Source organism: Python bivittatus, unplaced genomic scaffold, assembly GCF_059951505.1.
Source record: "Python bivittatus isolate LINGU-HERP-01145 unplaced genomic scaffold, Pbiv_v1 ctg000330_np1212, whole genome shotgun sequence".
Lineage (NCBI taxonomy): Eukaryota > Metazoa > Chordata > Lepidosauria > Squamata > Pythonidae > Python > Python bivittatus.
In genome coordinates, this window is record NW_028277058.1 from 54,375,895 (window position 1) to 54,393,471 (window position 17,577).

The 17,577-nt window shown below is 38.0% G+C and overlaps 1 protein-coding gene across 1 annotated transcript; it reads left to right on the forward strand.

The window, feature by feature from the left end:
• Nucleotides 1–72: 72 nt before the first annotated feature.
• On the forward strand, nucleotides 73–17,216 carry GOLT1B (golgi transport 1B). The gene is made up of 5 exons (XM_007420927.4): nucleotides 73–289; nucleotides 3,733–3,824; nucleotides 6,543–6,721; nucleotides 10,708–10,789; nucleotides 13,809–17,216. Exons 1-5 carry the CDS (start codon nucleotides 265–267, stop codon nucleotides 13,845–13,847), a joined length of 417 nt encoding a protein of 138 aa, XP_007420989.1. The 5' UTR covers nucleotides 73–264; the 3' UTR covers nucleotides 13,848–17,216.
• Nucleotides 17,217–17,577: the final 361 nt, after the last annotated feature.

Sequence of the window (17,577 nt, forward strand, 5' to 3'; positions counted from 1 at the left end):
CCCCTCGATGGCCGGAGGGAGGAAGCGGAATAAGGCCGGCGCTGATTGGCTCGTCGCTGTCGCCCCAATGGGATGCCGTTTTGGTTCGTGGCGGGCAGCGGCAGCCTCGGCGGCAGGAGGAGGCGGAGGCGGGTCGGCAGCCGAAGCCGGGTAATCAGGGGGCTGCGTGTTTCCGGAGGACGTGGCGACTACTCCTGGCGCTCCTGAGGCGGCTCCGGCTTCTCCTCGGTTCTTTGTCCGGCTGGCGCGGCTCCCACCGACATCATGATTTCCCTCACGGATACGCAGAGTGGGTGAATTGGGGGAGGGGAGGCGGGGGCCAAATGCTGCTGCTGCTGCTCCTGATGCTTCTGTAATAACGATTGTTAGCATTCCCATCACCGTTGGCGCCTTCCTTCTTAGTTTTGTCCTTGCCGCTCTACTTCACAAGCCCCTTATTGCTCTCCTACGGTGATGATGATTGTTATTAGTGTTAGTGTTACTGATTTTAGCAGCACCCGGGTCGGGCTTGGAATGGGAGACCTCCAGGAAGCCCCCGTCTGGAAGCTGGAAAATAAATCCTAGAAGGCGGCAGTAACGAAAAAAGCTGCACGGTTGCCACCGTGCAGTCAACAAGAGTGGAGTTCGGCTTGAGGATATTTTTTTAAAAACATTATTATCATTTGCTAATACTGCAGTTGTTATTTTGGGGTGGGTGACTGTTTCACAACCTCCCACGTGGTAGTATTATTCCTACCACCGTTACTGTACCATTGTCCTGTTATAAAAAGTGGAGATGGTGGCTTTTATATGAAGCATCAGACGTGCCCTAATTGCTGAGTGCTTAAGACACTGTTCTCCGCCCTCGGGCCCTCCAGCTGTATTGGATTTTAATAGGTGGATTTGGGATGTGAAGCCCAATTCATTTGGAAGGCTCTGGATTAAGGAAGGAAGGCTGGCATAAAGTCATCCAAGCTGAGCTTGCAGGAAAATGAACATTATTATTTTTTAAGATAGTAAGTGTACTCTTGCCATATGTTCAAAATAATCTGCAGAGTCCTTGGTGATCTCTGAGCTTGGTTGTTTGCTTGCCGACATTTCATCACCCAACTAGGTAACATCAGTGCTAATGAGTGTGGGGTTTTCTCCCTGTTTATATACCCTAATCAAGGAACTACCAAAGAGAAAGCCACATCCCCACCAACACTGGCAGGACAAGCTACTGTATATAATCAGGGAGAAAACCCCACACTCACTAGCACTGATGATGTTATCTAGTTGGGTGATGAAATGTCTGCAAGCAAACAACCAAGCTCAGAGATCACCAAGGACTCCACAGTTCAACCCTGAGCTACGTACGTATATTCTTTTCTATTGGAAAATAGTCTGCATATCAATGTTTGTGAAGTACATGAAATTTTCAGTATAATTCAAAAGTTGCATGATGTGGGTACATGCAACCTTGTTTTAAAATCCATTAAAATGTTTGCATTTAGCCTTCTGGGGGTTAGCAGAGGAGGGATGTAGTGCTAAATTCTTTGGCTAAGTGTAAAGGAAGCAATTTCCCACCTCTGCCAACCAATTATTTTGCCCATGTGAAGTTCCTTCTAACCTGAACTGAAGTGTTTAAACACAGAACTGCTTTAAGGCACAGGCTATCATTTATTACACATTTATATATTTGGTGCTATGGAGACTTTAATAGGGGAAAAACAGATTTCTGATTCCAGAAATGTTATAATGTCTAAACTGATAGTATTAAAAGAGAGCTGGACCAATATGTGGCAGCTTGAGCTATCAATGGCCAATTGTCTTGATGACTGTATACTACATCCTAAATGATAACTAGGATTCCTTAAATAACAATTCCTGGGAAGTAGCAGTGAAATAGATTTATCTCACACCTGTCCTTGTGAGCTTCCCAGCGATGTTTACGTTGACACAGGAGTAAGTTCTGCTGAATTTTTTGGCTGTACTTGAGTAAATGCTCGTAGAATTAATACTTTTATGATAAGCAGTTCATAGATGCATCCTTTTATGTTTGGTGTATGATAACTCAGATCTCAGTTGGATAAATTAGTGCTGCCTTGGTTAAGTCTTATAAAATAAAATGATCCCATTATTACTCATAAAAGTTGCACAAGAAAACGTTTAGCATGCTTACTCAAGTAATGTAAATGTGAATGTTATGCAATGTCACGGAACATACTTAAAGAAGCAAATTCATAATTGTGAAAATCGATCTAGTGCCAAATTTATTACAACTTCAAAGAAAAACAACAAATTATACAGAAATCCATTGCATGCTTAGGAAACTTTAGGCTGTCTTTTTAATCTATGTTTGAGGCATCATCATCTATATTGCAATGTCATGCCCCATACTTGTCCCTCTTTGGAGCTCCATCCTTCTGTACTGTCACCATGGAGCAGTTAATTCCAGATACTGAAGTAACTCTGCTGTTCACTCCCTTCTTTCCTTTACAATTGGGTTAATGCCAGAAACCTGATGCCTCTTTATGTCCTCAATATGAATTTCTTTGACATAGTGTCAAAAAAGGCACTAAGTGCTGCATGGGTAAGACGCTACTTAAGGCATATATATTATTTCTCTGTTGATTTGCAGAAATGCCATGTTTTATTCCAGAGTTATGGAACAGTCTGATTTCTGTATAGCTAGTAGTAGCCAGATACTTCTCAGCAATGTATTGCTATACAAGTCAACTAAGCAGAATAACTAACCTGGAGGATTTTATGTTGTCCAAAAGTATCTGGAATATAAGTATTTTAAATTCAGATGAATTTTGCTGAAACAATATAACTTCCATATTCCTGAAGAATTAACAGTTCCTATACCTCAAAATCAAGTTATATGAGGTTCACAGAGGAGAGAAAATGAACCCAGTTGCATTTCTTTACTAAATACAAAAACAAAGCTTCCCTTCTTTAGCAGCCTTATACATATACATTTGTGGATATCCTATGGCTATCAGTCTTATTGGACCTTTGCAAAGTTTTTGAAAGAGATGTTTTGTAGAGATACATTAGTGCAAAGCACATCTCTTTAAGGCAGCCATGTCCTTTGTAAGGGTTGCATGACTGCTTTGAACAGTGACAGCTGACTCTAGAGCTCAACAATATATCTCTAGTTGACTGTGCACGAACAGAGAAGACTTCTGCTGAGATAACTAGAGAAATGAATTTGGCAGGGACTGCATTTTTTTATAAATGTTTGATAAGTAACTTGAGGGAGAAGAGATCATGTTAATTGAATTTAATACTTCCTCACAAATTCTGCTTTGAATGGGAATTCTGGATCTCAGCACCACAAACGGTTGGAAGTTTGTTTACTTTAGACAGTTACCAAATATTTTAGAAACCTTGTGGGTGAGGCTGTCATGGGAGACGCCCAAAAAATCAAGGGGAAAGGACAGTTACAGCTGCAAATGTGACAGCTGAATCTGTAGTTCAGCAGTGTACGAATGACTGGCTATTTCTAGAGACAAAATGCTGAACTAAATGGGGCAGTAATCAAAACCAAAAATATATTATACTATATATTATACTATAACTCCTTTTAAAATAGCATGTTTCTATCTCAAAAGAGGGTAAGTGTCATTTTTCTAAAAAATTGGAGCCAGTTTAAAAATGACCTTGGCAAATGTTATGACTGTGTTTTAATATGTATATAAGATATATCTTATTTTCTTGCTAAGGCTCCATGTTATTAATACTCCTCTTCTTTTTGTCTTGCAGAAATTGGGATGGGTCTTACAGGTTTTGGAGTGTTTTTCCTTTTCTTTGGAATGATCCTATTTTTTGACAAAGCACTTTTAGCTATTGGAAATGTAAGTGGTTTTCCATGAGTAACATTTATATGGAGTACAGATCTGGGCATACAGATTTATACAGATAATATACAAAATTGTTGGTTGGAAAAGGAGGTGAATAACTATGGGAAAAATGACATTTTAAGTTAGTTACATTTACACTTAGTCCAAAGCTCACTGGAGAATCATAGGATCACTTTGAACTTATATACATTTGCATGTTTTTATTGACAGCTGGGCCATTAATTGGCTGTTTGGTTCTCCATAGTAAAGCATGAAAAAATAATAGCAGCATATTTTGTGCCTCAGTAGTTTAGGACTATCTTCCAGAAAGCTTGTCCCATTTTTTTCTCATCAGATTGTTATACCTTCTGAATACAATGCAGATCTTTTGTTCTCAAATGGTCTTCCTCTTCCTTATCCATCCCATTTCTTCCTTAATTTAGTGACACGTCTCCATTTATGATCTTATTTCTCCAGCTCTACAATATGAGTTTCTCATTAATGATATTTTTTTCTTTACTATCTGTTAGCATTGGAATTAACTCTCACAACACTGGTCTTCTTTCTTCCAAGTCATTTTCAAAACCTGTTTCTTCCATAAAACTTTTGGTTTTAATTCATGGATTATAATCTCATATGCACTGAAAACCTGTTTCTTCCATAAAACTTTTGGCTTTAATTCATAGATTATAATCTCATATGCATTGAAAAGCTGCAGTTATTTCTGCAAGGCTTTATCACTTCATTGATTATCTTGATTTATTTGTATATTATTTATAATACTTTTATATCACTTTAATCTTAACCAACTCTAATCCCTGTATCGCAGTAGTTCTTAGGATAATATACAATAGAACAGCCAGGAATAGATATAGAAAACTACAATTAAGCAATCACTGGATCCAGTATTGTGTCCTGATTAAGGTGCTGGCTAGAACTGGGAAGACCTACTTTGAAATCCCCTTTCAGCTATAGAAGCATTGGCCATTCATTATCTCTCACCCTAATGTACCTCACAGGTAGATTGTGAGACAAAAGAGAATGCTATATATAACATTCTGAGCTCCTGAAGGAAAGGCAGAATATAAATCTATATCAACGACAACATTTGTTATAGCAGAGATAAGCTAAGTAATAGCCTGTGTTGCAGCACTAGCATTAACATTTAGTTAGAAGTCTAACCTCTCCTTGTTCCACTATCATTACCACTAACTGCCCTGTGGAAAGTACCCCTGAAGGGAGAAGGAAGCCAAGTGACAACCACCAGAAGCCTTCTCAACAGGACTCTTCCACCCCTCACCCCATTCACTGCCCCCAACCACTGCCTTATAGGATCATCGAATGAGCCTAGCCATTTCTGAAGTGTGTATATATGTGTGTACATACATACATACACACACCTACACATACATACACACATATACGAACTTGTTCCCATCCATCTCTCTGTCTGTATCCCTGATCTATACTTAGATTGTAAATTCTTGGGGTAGAATCTTGCCTATCACTTACGTTGCATTAGGGATCACCCTATACTACCGCTATATAAATAAAGCTTAGGTGGAATGTCTGGCTCTTGGGGTTGGCACTGCCATCACTGTATTTGTGTGGAGTGAAAAAATAGCCCAAGGAAGTGGCTCTTCTTTCCATGAGGACCTCAGCTTTAGAGGCATGAATGTGGTGGACAGAACCCAGAACAATGTAACCAGTCCTCCATGGGAGAGATGAATAATACTATTTTTTTCAGTAGCTTTCTGGAAATCTCATCACAACACAAGCAGGGAGCAATATGAAAGCTCATTTAATTTTACCTGAAGAAATGTAAGCATTTGTTCTAATTGTCCTGTTAAAATAATAGGATTCTAAAGGTGCCTATGTTTGACTTGAGTTGGATGATGCAAGTAAGTCCATGTAACTCCCCTCTGGCCAAATTCACACAATAGACTAGACAAAAACATGAGATGGGATAGTTTGAGGTTCAGCAAGTTGTAGAAACTCGGACGTGGAAGAATCAGACCGTTATATTCAGTTTTAATATGGTTTACTTGTTTGGTTACAATCTTTTGGTTGAACAAGAATTGTGTTTTGCCAAGTTTAAGGTTCGGTGTGTTGTATTAATCTAGACTTCTGTTGGAGGGAGGAGACAAAACTGAATGTTAAAATACAGCAGTGTGGGAAATGTCATCCAGTGAGATAGCCATTACTTTTTATTTATTTATTTTACTGATATATCAAATTTGTCACCACCCATCTCATTAAAAAGCAATTCTGGGCAGTTTACTTAATTGATACACTTATTACTAGTTGTATAAAAAAAATAATCCTGCCTTCTGGGGTGGAAGGTTCTATTCTTACAATGGTAAGTTTTATGCATCCCTATTTATTACCATATTTAATCCTTGGCAGCTTACAATTATAATGTTTTAACCTAAGTTGAAGGTCTTGTTGAAATCCAGACATCTTTTTCCCCCTCTGGTCTACCATGTTAATAATACTCCTAAGTGCCTATACTGTAAATTATTTGTGTTCCTTCACAAATACTTGTGTTTCTTGGTTGTGCCAACCTTGTAAAAGGTACCTTTAAGATATTCCTGTTTCCTCCAATAGCAAATTAGTAGTATAGATGTGATGAGAAAATGTATACTGAATTTGAATATTTTCTCTATGAATATTTACTAGGTTGGGACCGGTATTCAAATACTTTTGTTTTCATTTTCTTTTTGATTCCTGCAGGTTTTATTTGTGGCTGGCCTGGCTTTCGTGATTGGTTTAGAAAGAACCTTCAGATTCTTCTTCCAGAAACACAAAATGAAAGCCACAGGTTTCTTCTTAGGTGGTGTATTTATAGTCCTTATTGGCTGGCCTCTGATAGGAATGGTCTTTGAAATTTATGGCTTTTTCCTCTTATTCAGGTAAGGTCTTCTTGCAAGCTTTTAATTTTGGTTCCAGTATGCTTTTGGTTGACAGTCACTGAGAAATTACAGAATTCTGCCTGAGAGGTTTACAGACACTGTCTGGCGATTTCAGATATGTGAAGAGTAGTGCTTGGAATCCCATTTAGAGAAGTCTATTTAGACACTAGTGATGATGAAGCTTCTAGAGCAAGGAAAAACAAAAATAGATAGAAATGTGGAAGGGGCAAGCATTTTTTACTAGTAATTATTTCTACTACAGTATTGCATTTCATGGCAAGAGCAGTCTGTTTCTCCCCTAGTAGACTATTGGCTACACATGCAAGAAAAAAGGAGTAATTCTCTACGCTGCTGGCATGTGAATCCTGATAGATAATTCCCAGGTGAATGCAACTCACTACAGAAAAGGGAGTCGGCATTATTTATTCATTTATTAGGCTTATAGGCTGCCCCAGTGTGTATAACTCTGGGTGGCTTTCAAAATGCAACAGTAAACACAATAAAAATACAGAATGTGTTGTCCAAAAGAGAGTCTGGAGATAATCAACTATCAATGAAACAATCAAAGCATCCCATAAGGGGCCTACTACCCACTGTAACCCAAGGTGTGGGGATGGAGCCAGGTTTTAAGGGCTTATTTAAGCAAGGCCAGTGTGAGGGCCATACGAATCTCACGTGGAGTGGTATTCCAAGGACAGGCACCATGATGGAGAAGGGCCACTTCCTGGGTCCCACCAACGGATGTTGTTTAATCAATGGACCATGCTAACTCTGGTCAAATCATGTAGGACAGGCAGAAACTACAAGAGGTAGGTAGTCCCTCAAATAACCAGGTCCTATAGAAATCTGTTTAGCCACTAAGTTGACAAACAATTTGAAAGCTATACATCTTCAAACCAGTATGAATGTAATACTTCTGATTATTTAATGATTAGTGACAAGCTGCAAGTTTGTGTGCTCATTTTTCTTTTGAAAATCTCTCTGCCTATTGTATTTGGGCTAAAAGTTCCCATGCTGTGTTCACATCCTTCCTTAGCACAGTTTGAAACTGGTTACTAAACACTGGTTAATGTGGAGCTTAGTTAATGTGGATTACTCTCTGGGCTGATAATTGATCTTGGCGAAGATCAAGAAAGTGAGGTTTGCACCAGAAAGACAAATGTAAATAAGTCAGTCTCTTGCGCTGAATTATATTTCCACCACCTCTTAAAATGAATGGAGGCCTTTCTCCCAAACAAAAAGATGCTTTTGACTGAATTTAGGTTGAATTCATTCTGTATCCCAGTGTCATATTCCCAGATTGTGAACCAACAAGTCTGTACATTGAGGTCAGCTATTTGTATAACTTAAGAGCTACTCAGATCATGGTTTCTTAATGAGACCAGAGTTAGAATTTGCTAGATGATTTGTGCAATGGTGCCTCTACTGAAGAACATGGCATTAATTCAGTCATCATCTAATCCCCAGGTTTCAATTTGAAAATGGACAGGCAAATCATCATTGTAGAATAGCTTGTTCCTTCCATTTTTTTCTGCCTCCACACTTCACCTCTGGTTTCTTTGGCTTTAATGTTAAACTTTAAATCTTCTTAACTGTTATTTAATATGCTGTCTAAAAAATGCAGCATGTTTAAAGTAGGAATGTGCTGTTGCCTTGGTTCTGAAGCTAAAAAGTATTTTGGAGTAAGTGTGAGTCTCAGCACCTCCTCATGGTAGTTGTGTGATCCCAGGAGAATAAACATTTGAATTAAGGAGATCTCAACAGGCACGCTAGCATGGATTGTGGGTAGGGTTTTCAGTTTTGGATCTGAATCACAGCTCATCTTTAGTGTAGTTATCTGAAGATAACTTTGGTTGTGTTTGATTTGTGATGACTTATTCACACTTGCAGATTAATGCATGATTGCAGATACATGAACAAGCATGTATGGATCAGTTTCTAATTTCATAGTCATTGCAATACAGGTTGATTGGAATAAAGCATTTGCATTTGTTCATTCCTTAATCTTTGTTGGATAACGATGTATAGGCTCACCTTGGGGCATGTTTTATTAAAGTTACTCCTTAACTTGGTTAAATTTTTACTGTTCTTGGCCTTGTAGGTTCATTGATGTCACTTGCCATATGACAGTAGCTTCATTAATTGTACAGTACAAATCTGAATTGCCAGAGACAATATAACCACATAAAGGTTTAAAAAGTAATTAAATGATTAATGAGCTGCTTAGGTTCAAAAATTCCTACCATTCTATATTGTAACTCAAGCAGTTTAATAATAAAAACAGTAAAAATTTCCTTTATGAGAAGCACTGTTAGATTGCTACAACAAATAAATAAATACTGTAAACAGTAATCTGTAGTACCTTAAGAGGCCTGCAAATATAGGAGTACTAGTACAGGTTCCACTTGGATGGTGAGCTCCATGCTGAAGTGAAAATAAGCCTTCTAACATTTTAGCAACTCTTATATTATTTATTGGGTTACCGTTTATATTTTCTGTTCCAGTTACCAGTCTTTAGTTAACAGAAAAAATCTGAACCACCCCACTGGCTATTGCTTCTGAGTCCTATCTTACATGGCATTCTGAGGCATGTCATTCTTTGGCTTGTGGTGTAACCTTTGTCAGGAGTTGTTGTGAAGGATTGTCTTAACCCGAGTTTGTTTTCATGATATCTTTTGAAAAAACTTACCTTAATTGTAGTCAGGGATATCATCTCAATGTAAAGAAGGAACTGGCTAATAGTTGACCAGCCATGAGCCCTCTAGGGTCACAGGATGGTACCATGCTTGCAGCAGCATCTCATCTGTTCCCAGGCTGATTTTCTTTCACATTCACAGACACATCCACATACCCACATGGAGCGCATGCACCATATTGATTTCCAAAGCCAAACAGCTGGGGGAAGAAGGAGCATTTCCCAACTGCCTATGCAATGGTTCTATTGTTCTGTTTTTTACAGCATCCGTATTTTCTTGTGAATCATTTTGAATTGCTTGTTTTAGTAACTTACTTTTGCAATCATCTTCTGAGAGTTCACATTTCCTTTAAATGTTTCCAATTTTCTGTACTGAATACTAGTTTTCCATGTAAGGTGGCAATGGAGAGAATTCACATTTAGGTACCTGCAACAGGACTAATAGAAGTAGATTTACCTGCCATCCAGGATCCTCTTAAATGTATCACACTGTGATGTCAAGGGAGAGGGAAAGGCACTTGATCAATGGATCTCCAATTGCAGGGGGTGCTGCCTTCCAATTTTTGGAACCAAGCATCAGAGCCTGTTACGTTAAGTAAGGTCCCCTGTCCATCTTAGTAGTTAACCAGCCCAGTCACATGTCCCTAAATCTGTATCTATAAAAATTGTGTGTGGAGCCTCAGAATGATTAGTGTTCACCCAACTATGGTGTCTTCATACACCATTTAAGAAGACTTCTCCCAAAAGCCACAGTCAGCAGTTTCTTCTTCTTAGCAGGTGGCTGTATCTAATTTTGTAGTGGTCCTGTCCATGTCACTTAAATGTTTTTATTTCTCTATGAGAAGCAGGAAAACTAGTCAGGAAGCATGTAAGTATGTACAGGTAGTCCTCACTTACTGATCACAACTGCTAAACAGTGCAGTTGTTAACTGCAACATCACGTGACCACACTGACTTACATCAGTTCCTGTTGTGGTTGTTAAGTGAATCACCATAATGGCTACAACTTTGAGGCCTGGTTGTCTCTATTTTCATTTCCATTGTAAGTTTGAATGGTCACTGAATGAGTGGTCGGTAAGGGAGGACTACTGTACAGCTAACTACCTGAAATATGTAAAGATTTGGAGATGGTCTCTTGTTCATTCTGTATGGGGAGAATACATGCCATGTGAGGAATTCTATATTTCTTCATATAAAAAATGAGTAGTTTTATTTTTTTACATCTTAGAAATGTGTAAAGAGAGCCAGTTTGGAAAATCCTTCTAATCTGCGGCATATTTTTTCTTCAAAGGGGCTTTTTCCCTGTGGTGATCGGTTTTATTAGAAGAGTGCCAGTTCTTGGATATCTGTTGAATTTACCTGGTATAAGCTCAGTAAGTATTAAATAATTTCACATAATTCATAGCAGGTTTTGTTTTTCTTCTGTTTCTTGGATTCCATTAAAAGAACCTGGACCAATAAGTGGCACGTAACAGAGAGATGCATTCAAAATATGGGTCACCAAATGCTTATATTTGCTTGCAGGTAGTATAATCTAACATAATATCAACAGGATTCAAAATTACTCTATGTCAGTATAGGCCAGTCTTCCCTATCCTTATATTCTCCAGATTTTTTTTGGACATCATCTCCCTAAGTTTCTGGTCAGAAGGGGACATCATTGTACCCCTGAGTTTCTTTCTCTACTTGAATTTGTATTAGGACAATCTTCATGCAATCACCCACATTTTCTTTTTTAGTTATCTTGCAGCTTCTCCAGCAAATCACGGTTAAGGTTAAAAGCAGGTTTGGTCTAGAAATGGATTAGTCCTTTGTTTCTAATATTACATCGTTGATATCCATAGGTTGTCATGTCACATGTAAAGCATCCATCAGATTTACTCAAGTCACTTTGTCAGTATAAACCACAGTTGTGTGAAAAACTACTCACCTCCTTTAAAATTTTCTGAATGTTTGCACATTTTTGCCACTTGATAGTTGTCGGTGCTTCGTGTGGGTCTTCCTGGTATATAAAGGGAATCTGAGTAAACAAATGACACTGATAAAAATCTGAAAGAGTCAAATACTTTTTCACAGAACTGTGCCTATCATTTATAAAGCTTAATATATTTTTAAAAACTATTTTTCCTAAACTTAGCAATAAGTATTACACCCTCTCCTCATGTAGTGACTGCATGCTGTTCCAATTACTTGTTTGTTAAGCAAAATGGTCGCTAAGCAAACATGTGACACAGACGCTGCAAAGATCACTGGTTGCTTCCATGTCATTCAGATAAAGTTCTCTTGTACAGTGTCCTGTGCCTGACCCTTTTTTCCCCTTTTTTTGCCCCCTCGCAGGGTGGAGAGATTGCTTAAACAAGCTATCTCTTCCTGAGCTCCTTTTCTCATAGCACTTCCCTAAAAAGTGCTAACCCCATGTTAACAGGCTCAGCTCTGTGACTTTAATTAATTGATTAGAACCCTACCCCTGGCTTGCTCTGCAGTCTGAAACTGACCAGACCTTAATCAGTTTCCCACTGAAGACTTTTGTTGTTTTTTATGCAAAAATTTGGCATAAATGCACGTATTGGTCAGAAAATGAATTTTTTATTACCATTTATTACTGTCGTATTTGCAAGTGGTTGCTAACTGAGGTAGTCCCTAAATGAGAAGTGGCTGTAATGATTTTCCAGGTCCAACTTGAGGTGACAACCTAACATTCTTTAAATTAATTGGGGGCCTATGAGTGAGAAGGACAGTTAGGAGCCAGTAAGAGAAAAACTTTTCTCTAAGACAGCTAAGTATTGATCTTCCTCATAATGGGCTTGTGGTATGTTGGAAGGTGTATTGTTTTCCCCACAATAACGGGGAACATTTAGAGAGTGTTTGAGAACAATCTTCGGAATGCCCTGCCTGCATGTAAGAAGGCTTTAACACATTCAGAAAGGGTTTTACTGTAGAAAAGTTGCTTGAGGCAGCTGGGGAAACAGCTGAGCAACAGAAAAGGCACAATAGTTAATCCACATGCCATTTTATTCTGAACATTATTTTTCCTATTTTATACACCAAGACTGTGGGGAGCAGTAAATTAAACCAAACACATATAATGGTCCTGTTGTTCAAGGGTAATTAGAAGGAGAGAACTTAACCATCTCCTCAGCTTACCTGCTACTTTTGCTAGCATCTCACACCCTTATTTGGCCATAATGGTTTCTTGAGATACAGAATAAGGGTGGACAATCTTCCCACCTAAAATGTGCTCCAGACAGCTTGTCAAATAATAGCAAGTTGATGTTGCAGCATATTGGTGAAGAGAAATCCAGTGGTAGGGGGAGTTGCCAGGAGGGAATATGGGTATCTGGCAGGCCAAAGGCTACCTATTGCCCACCTATATCTTTAAAATGGTCTGTGTGCGTAAAAGAACATGGTGTCGTCCTTGCAGATGCTGACGTATTTCTTTGTGCCTGTGATTGTTCTCTCTCTCTCTTTTTTTTAATTTTGCATTCCTGAACATGTCTAATATTAAGAATGCAATGGCTGGCATTTGCTTATAGCTGTTTGGGTGCATTATAAATTGAGAAAATCTAATTGCTAAATATATAGAATTGCACCATGTTTTCAGAATGTGGCTGAAATTATGTTTAGGCTAGGAGAAGCATGCTGCCCTTTCTTGGCCTAACAGTGTGCCATGCCAGAGATTGGTGCATCATGCTTGTCTTGGTACAGCGGTCACTGAGCCCCCCCATGCTGCCTCTAGTTTCCTATGCAGCAGTATGTCTGATGGGTTCAAAAACTTAGTTAATACAGGTGGGTTTTCTTCTCATATTAAATCTACTTAAATAAGTCTGTTCATAATTTGGCTTGACATCTTGCTTATTGCTCTTCTGTATCAATATCATTTATAAATTGGATTTTATGGAGTTAAATCCTTTTTGAAAAGTTAATTGTTGATGTTTTCTTCAAAGCCTGCGTAGGCTCAGGAGACAATTCCCAGTAATGGTTAGTTGACAATATCATCTTCAGTCTATTAATGCATGAATGGCTGATTATTTTTCAAAACAATATTCTTTTTTTCCCCCCTTTGGGTTATCGAGCTAACAGTTTTTATACTTGCATTATTTCTTATTTATTTTTTTCATTCTGTTGCATCTTCATGTTGCTCTGTGTTAACATAAAAACATACCATGCCTAAATGCGGTTGTAATGCAGATGGTCTTACTTCTGTGTAAATTACATAAGGCCTTGGTTAGTATTATTTGAATAAGATTACACCCAGTCACTCACTTAAAATGCAACAGTGCCTGAATAGTGTTGAAATAGCATCAATGTGTTTCATTCTTAATGAATGCATTAAATTACCATTTCTTTTCCATACCCCTACCCCACCTTCTTTTTTGTCTTTTTTGCCCACAGCTTGTAGATAAAGCTGGAGAAAGCAACAACATGGTATAATGATTGACAAAGGTCCTGAAGACTGGTTCTAAATTTATATTATTTATAAAGCCTTCCTGAAGATAAGTCAGTCCAGCACAACAATTTTGTTGAATACAAAGGCAACGTTTGTAATGGTCTTTGAAGTAAGTTTCCAATTTACACCATAGTATACAATAAACATATTTAGTATATAAAAAAAAGGAAGCAAATTTGCAACCCAAGACTTGGAGCACCAGGAATGCTGTGAACTAAACTGAAGAAAAAGTCATGAAATATTAAAACTATTCAAGACTTCTTAGTATTTTTGGAGTACAAGCTAAGTGCAGCAAACCTCCCATGGAATTAACAGTGCCTGTAATTTTTACCTCCTATGTCTGAAGGTGTAATAGAGTGATCAAGGGTCAGTTGGTAAGGTGTGACCCTTCTTTCTTCCTGCCTGCCAAATTTCCCACTTCCTCCCCTCTTTGGAAGAAAAAAAAAATCTCCCAAATGTTTCTTCTGTTGAAAGCAAGACAGCTTCCTTAAGCATGACTCACATGGTGTTTAAGATGGATTCTCATTTTTAACAATAGCAGAAGACTTCATCACACAGCTTCAGCTGTATAAATCTCTCTGTAAATAGATGCTGAAATAAATCTTTGTAGAAAAATGTTTAAAGCCAAATGTAAATTTTCATTAATGGTATCTTTACCTTTGGAATATGCAAAAAACAACCACTTTTTTTGTACTGAACTTCAGTCTTAAACCATTCCTGGGTTTGATAAATGTTTGGTTTGGCAGGGAATGGGGAAACCCGTTTTACACTCCTTTATCCACATGACTGGTAAGTATTGGAAACAAGAAGTAACCTTTTCTCATTGAATAAACTGTGTGCACATAATGTTTAGCTCCTGAAGTGAGTTGCTTTGTTTCATGATGTTCACACAGTTTATGAAACAGGACTTGCCTAGCTAGCCAACTTGTGCAAGGGCATTTCGATCCTGAATCTTGTTTCTGATTTAGTTAGTTGTAGCCAGCCTAAAGTCCTAAAGCATGAAGCATCATGTTTTGTTTACTGGTAACGCACCTGTCAGACATCCAGAAGCTAGATTTGAAGCACTGAGTTTAAGCATCCTATTCTTATTCTGAGGGAGCATGTTACAAAGCTAACTTATTGTGTAAATAACTTTTTCTAACCATCAAACAAATAACTAAGTCAATTGTTTGCTGGGAAGTCTCGGGAAATTATATTGGTAGCCTTGATCAAGTGGCACATTAATTTGTTTTTACTTTGACTATTAGAAACAATTCCTATTGCTACAAATGGCAAGATTCAGAACCTTTATGGACATTCTACTGATCTGGCAAAAGAGGAAATGAGAATGACTTACACAGCGGGAAAAATCACATTCTTCCTTTTCTACCACTTTTTGCAGTGGTTCTTGACCCTAAATTTATCCTAACATTATTTTTGTTGAAGCAGCATGTTAATGCAAAGCTATTGGTTTGTTTAAATCTCAGTGGTTCAAACAGCCAGACAAACATTATCACCTCGGAGTGAATAAACACTAGCCTACTACTAACCGATGATAGGAACTGTTTTTTTCTTTAAAAATGTAGTAAGTGTTTCTTTAAATGATCTTTATGATGAGACAAATCAGTTTTGAGAAGCTGTGAAAATCATTTTTGAATTTTTCCATGAGTTTCCCTATTTTAGAGGAGTTATGAAAAATGTTCGATCGTGATCTCAGAATAGGCCATTCCAACTTTGAAACAAATGGTCCTTGTGTTCTGGAGTAGTTTGATCTCACAGCGGGCCTGCTGTGATGTTGGGCCACTTCTAAAAACTTTCAGAACATCCCGTTTCAGGATTGGAATATTACATGACGGAATGTTTGATGTGCTCCTATCCCATTTCTTTGATTTCATCTTGGGAGAAGTATTTCTCAAGAAAGGATTTTTTTTCTCTAGACAGGTCTGAGGTTGGTCGTTTCCAGTCTTAAAATAGATGTAACTAATCTAATTATACCTACAACACTGGTAAAATGGGGTGTTGTTTTAAGTTGCAAGCTCTGGCTGTAATCATCTTTTAAAAAAGGAAATCCTGTTGCGTTGTATAGGTCATGCTCAAGAAATAAACCTTGGGCATCTTTGCTATATACGCTCTAATTCCCATTTGATATTTTGGCTATAGAAGAGAGTTTTTAAGTCACTCCCATATTTTAAACCATTTCAGTTGGAGTTTGTACCATGGGAGAGATGCTTAAAATTTGGAGCAACACACATATTATTCCTAGAGCTATAAATTGGGTTTTTTCAGATGTTATTGCAACCTCAGGATTCTTTCCAGAAGGATCAGGCTGCCAAATTATCTTCCTTACTTTTTACAATGAGGAGTTCCATTTGAGACTTTGATTCTGCAACACACTACCAAGTAAGAAGGATTCTTACTGAATCAGGATAAAAATCTACTTTCCATCTCTGCTTCTTTTCCACATTGTGAAGGTAGCAGAGAAAGACATTGCTTCTAGTCATGCCTGGGCATCATCTCATCAAGACATATTGTCTGACTCCACCATTCAATTAATCATACCCATGTAACATTCTGATGACTTAGTCTAGTTTACTTAAATGTAGGTGAGGCATTTGTTAAATAGTAAAGACGCCATGGTGCTCTAGAAAATAAAGCGAAGACAATTTGCTTCTTACACTGCCTGGTTTAGAAGGCATCCTTTTATTTTTCTGAGTTTCACATTAAAATTCAAAACACCTTTTTTTAAAAAAATAGAAGCACTGTCAAAGTTTTTAAGTGAGCAGAATGCGAGCATCAAGTACTACTCACTTGTTTTGCAACACTCTACAAAACCCTGTAAAGCTGCTTATGAACCAATAGAAAGTTGTAAGAGTGGATAGGATATTTCACTTTCACTGCTCTTCCGCAGAAAGGAAGGGTCCACAGAACTTGACTTGGTTCAAACTAGTTTGCTATGCTATGCGGATAAAGCATGCTGCATCTGTACGTTTATGTTCAGGCAGCCAGGGAGCAAAGTATAATACTTGCAACTTCTAAGATGCTACCCCTTAGCAGATAGAAAATCAGTTTTTACAGCATTGGTATTATGATAGAAGATGATGACTGGATGATTCTTTAACTTTAAGGCTATCTTATGTTTGTTTACTTGGGAATCATTGTGCTGCAGTTCACGAGGCTCATTTCCAAGTAAGCATGTCTAGGTCTGAGATTCATATGATGTAATCATTTACGGAAATAATATCTTCTGTAACAAATAAGATTTCCCCATTGAAATGTAATTCTTGATTGCTGCTTAAAAAATCACATAAGGACCTTGTTCTGGAAAATATATTGTAAATATACTTGTCATACCTTGAATAAATGGGTACTTTTTCTACTAATTGCCAATGGTGTCATTTAAAAAAAAAGTCTTGACTATTAAAATGTGGTATTTTTCCTACTAGCTAGGAAAGGAGGTCTCTTAAGCTTTATAGATTTAGATACAGATGGCACTTTATCTAGTTTCATTCTTTACATCTAGGTAGGAAGGTGATGAACAAGAACAGGGAAACCTGAGGTCTAGTTTTGCCTTAGGCACAAAGCCAACTAGGTGACCTCGGGCCAGTCCCTCTCTCTCAGCCCTTGGAAGGAGGCAAGGGCAAACCACTTCCAAAAATGTTGCCTAGAAAACTGCATGGACTTGCCCTGTAGTCACCAGTAGTCAGGACCGATTGGAAAACCAAAAAAGAGAGGCAT

Bases quoted from the DNA above. Each gene is read 5' to 3' on its own strand.
- GOLT1B (XM_007420927.4), top strand. From the start codon at position 265: ATGATTTCCCTCACGGATACGCAGA. The intron at 290-3,732 runs GTGGGTGAATTG...TTTGTCTTGCAG, and splicing joins TTCCCTCACGGATACGCAGA to AAATTGGGATGGGTCTTACA. The intron at 10,790-13,808 runs GTAAGTATTAAA...TTTTGCCCACAG, and splicing joins ATTTACCTGGTATAAGCTCA to CTTGTAGATAAAGCTGGAGA.